Source organism: Magnolia sinica, chromosome 15, assembly GCF_029962835.1.
Source record: "Magnolia sinica isolate HGM2019 chromosome 15, MsV1, whole genome shotgun sequence".
NCBI lineage: Eukaryota > Viridiplantae > Streptophyta > Magnoliopsida > Magnoliales > Magnoliaceae > Magnolia > Magnolia sinica.
Window position 1 is genome coordinate 360891 of NC_080587.1, and position 4246 is coordinate 365136.

The window sequence follows — 4246 nt, forward strand, 5'->3', positions numbered from 1 at the left end:
AAATGATATATATGAGTACTTGTCTAAATATATAATATATATTATAAGCATAGATGTTAGAACATATAATTTTATATAATTTTCTTGTATAAGAATCATATCCTCTCAGTGGCACAGGTGTGACTTTTCAATGCGTGCTCTCACTTAAAGATGTATGTGAATTCAAACGTGTGCATGCATGGAATGAAGGCCGTGCACTTAAAAATGAAAGTGGTTTCTTTTAAAAATCTTCTTCTCATCATATTATCATCTATTATTATCCAACATAAGTACTGAAAACCGCTATCTGGGATTTTCAATCAATCATATATTGTTGGTTGGCCATGAAAAATTCAATCCCGGAAAAGCAGAGTTCGAAAAGACGGAAACGCAGATAGAGCATGTGAGGTGGACGGCCACGATGGAAAAGGACACGTGTCCACCAAACTTTAAAGATGACGTCTCATGTTAATCTTCATCCGTCCATCCTCACCGTCCATGTACATCGTATGTGGAAAAGAACAACGACCTCCCAATACTCTACTCCAGCTGTAGAAAACAACGTTACATCGATACACTGGCAGACTATGAGAATTCACGTGCACCCACACAATCACTACACACGTAACACATGTGTACATCAAAACGAACCGTTCAAATGATGTGGGTCGACCTTAGATATAGTAGAGACCCAATCTCTAATTGAAAAACAGAATGGAAAATTAGATTCTCTCTGACTTATGAAGGCTGACTTTTCTCATTTCCACCGTCCATATGATGACCATCAATCAATCAAAGAAATAATATCATCTATTTAAGTTTGATTTTTTGAGCTAATATCATAAGATGATTGACCCATCGATTTGAATTATTGAATAGAGAGAGATACATATGTATATGTATGGCAAGAGAGTCATTCTCTGCCAGCATATATCCAATAACTATTCAACCTTAGAAAAAAAATAAATTACATATATGCTTCTTTCCATCTCCCCATTCCCATCTTCACTACGCGACAAAACCTTTCAACCATAAAAACCCTCCCCATTCTCCTTCCACAAAAATTTCAATCTCTCTCTCTCTCTCTCTCTCTCTCTTACAAGAGTAGGAGAGAAATAGATAAAAAGGCAGGTGATCGAGAAGGAGGAAAGCCATGTCGAATCCTGAAACATGCTTACCACCAGGTTTCAGGTTCCACCCAACAGATGAAGAGCTGATTCTTCACTACCTGAAGAAGAAAGTGGGATCGAGCCCATGTCCGGTATCCATCATAGCAGAAGTAGACATCTACAAGTTCGATCCATGGGACCTTCCTGGTTAGTCAACATCCATTTCAACCAACGTTAATTACTATCGTTATAATTGCACTAACATTGTATGATTGTTATTGTTATTAGCTAAAGCGGCGTTTGGTGAAAAAGAGTGGTACTTCTTCAGCCCAAGAGACCGTAAATACCCGAACGGGGCTCGACCCAACCGAGCGGCTGTGTCTGGTTACTGGAAGGCGACGGGAACAGACAAGCTGATAATGACTAAAGGAAGGAATGAGAATATAGGAGTGAAGAAGGCTTTGGTTTTCTATGAGGGTAGACCACCCAAGGGTCTAAAAACTGCTTGGATAATGCATGAATATCGACTTTCAGAGTCTAACTCCATCAGAAACAAGCCCATCAAGTCCAAAGATACTTCTATGAGGGTAATTTTGTCATTTCTTACTACTCTCTTTAATCAAATCAATTCCCAAAAATGATTTTCTTGGTCCTGTTTTCAGCTATCCAATTATCTCATCAGACCATCTTATTACTCTTCCAAAAAGAGCTGTGACCACTTGATGGACGGTACAGATCTTGGGTGTCGGACATATAGAGTTGTGGGTCAGGACAGAAAAGTCTGCTTGGGCCATAGCTTCAAAGAAAAGATTTTTTTTAAAAAAAAAAAGAAAAAACACTTCAGGAGAGACATAATATGATTCTTTTATACTTTGAGGGAAATGACTAAATTGCCACTCTCTGTATTTACTCGTTTTTTGAATAAGTTTGTGAATTGACTAAAATGGGTATAGCTTAGGATGAAAATGCAATGGACCGGGTGGACTGTAGTAGCCCAGATGGCCTGGTCCTGTAGAGTTCGGGCTTGGGTCCTTAAGCTTGGCCTTGGGACCAGGCTCCGGACTTAGTTAAGGTAAGGAGCAATGGTGAATGCCCAGGCTTGTCTATTTTCAATCATCAAATGGGCCATTGTTATATAACAGAAAGAATGGTTTGAAAACACTTGTTGCTGGTCACATCCAATAAATGTGTAATTTTAAAGCATTTTTGAGTTAGGTGTGATATTATTGTAATGAAAACCATTTATGTGATGGGACAACTAATCATGTTTCAGATGGTGTGGAAAAAGAAAAAAACGAATGTAAAAAAAAAAAAAAAAAAAAAAAAAAACCCTTAGGTAGCTGTGGTCATGTTGCTCTTTTTCTCATAGGGCTGGCCTGGCCTGATTCGGACAGATTAACTAGTCAAGAGCCTGGTTAGGGTCTGGTCAGCACGAACTCAACATTTTGGATGCACCTGGTCTGGTCCTGGCCATTTCAACCAGTTTGAGATGAGAGGATCAACGGCTCCTCATAGGCTGCTGAAACAAGTGGACCTCACATCCTTCTTTTCTTCAGGGATGGGGACCTTGCTTCCAGCCAATTGGGTTTTTTTTTTTTTTGGGTTTTGTTATAGAGAATGAGATTGTGAAGAGTGGAAATTTGATATTGCAGTTGGATGAATGGGTGCTATGCCGAATCTACCGGAAGGGCCTTCCTCTATCAACATACTCACAACAACAAGAGGATCCTTTGATTCAAGAAATCCCCAACCAAACCAACCTCCCTATCCAAAAATCATCCTCTTTCTCTGACCTCCTTTCCTCTGCTGATTTCTCCCTCCTCTCTCGCTTCCTCTTAGACAACCAGTCCGACTCAACGCCTTCCCAACTCACTCATATCTTCAATAATTCCATTCTCTACCAACCCAATAACAACAGCAGCATCACCACCAACAACAATCACAACAACAACAACAGCAGCAGCAGTACCACCACCACCACCAACAACAATAGCAGCTACTCACTTCAACAAGTAACCATGGACAACCAGTTCAACCCACAGCCACCAGCACCAGTGACGACGACAATGACGGGTGAGGGTGTTCTTTCACACCCATGTAAGAAATTCAACAATACATGCACCTTTACCAACATGATCAATCACTTGGATACCTCTCAGTACCACCCTTTGTTCAATCATCAACAGATACTCTTGAATTCTCATCTTCAATTTCAATCAATGTAAAAGATTAAAAAAATAAAAAAAAAGAAAAGAAAAGAAAGAAAAAGCTCATACCTAGTTCTATGAAATGGGTGGGGTCTTTCTCTTTTGTACAAAAATGAAAAAAAAGTGAAAAGGAAGATGATTTGGGTTTGTGAAAGGTGCCAAAAGCATAGGTATTAAGACCTTCCATGGTATCAAAAGCTGATACCATTTTGTAAAAGGGAGGAAACAGATAATTCTTATTTGGCTTTTGATTTGGGAGTGTGGGTCTGTACATGTAACTTGTTTGGCTTTGAATATTAACATGTTTTATTTTTAGTTCTTTTAGAGATTTTAAATTCTAACATATGAGCAAGTGATAAGATACAGGCAACCTACTGCAACTTGTGTTAGTGTACCATCTTTCCAGCTATCATGCAACTTGCATATGACATCAGTACGATGGAAACAGTAGACCCGCAATGAATATATATCAAGTGGACGCGTATTAAAGGCCTTTCATAGGAACTTCCTGGGATGGTAAGCTAGGTGGGGTCCACTGTGACGTTTATGAGAAATTCACCCGTCCATCTATTTTGCTAGACCATGTTAGAACATGGGCCCAAAAATGATGCAGATCCAAAACTAAAGTAAGCCTCACCATAGGAAAAAGTGGATAGGGAAATATCTACCCTGGGAGGTCCAGGGTGATCTCTATATCCTATACATGGGCCCAAAAATGATGCAGATCCAAAACTAAAGTGAGCCGCACCATAGGAAAAAGTGGATAGGGAAATATCTACCCTGGGTGGTCCAGGGTGATTTGTATATCCTATTCATACTTTTCGTAAGTTCATTCCTGGGGGATGATCTGAAAACACAAAAATATTAGCATGATCCGGAACTTTTGCATCCCCACAAACGTATCAACGAGGACATTTAATCCTTATTGTTCCTGTCATGTAGTTTGCTTGA

At 39.5% G+C, this 4246-nt stretch overlaps 1 protein-coding gene across 1 annotated transcript; it reads left to right on the top strand.

Annotated features, from left to right (window-relative positions):
• Nucleotides 1-1035: 1035 nt before the first annotated feature.
• LOC131227483 (NAC domain-containing protein 2-like) lies at nucleotides 1036-3610 on the top strand. Its single transcript, XM_058223272.1, has 3 exons — nucleotides 1036-1295; nucleotides 1377-1675; nucleotides 2741-3610. The coding sequence occupies exons 1-3, from the start codon at nucleotides 1133-1135 to the stop codon at nucleotides 3311-3313; spliced, it is 1035 nt and encodes a 344-aa protein (XP_058079255.1). The 5' UTR covers nucleotides 1036-1132; the 3' UTR covers nucleotides 3314-3610.
• The last annotated feature ends 636 nt before the right edge of the window (nucleotides 3611-4246 follow it).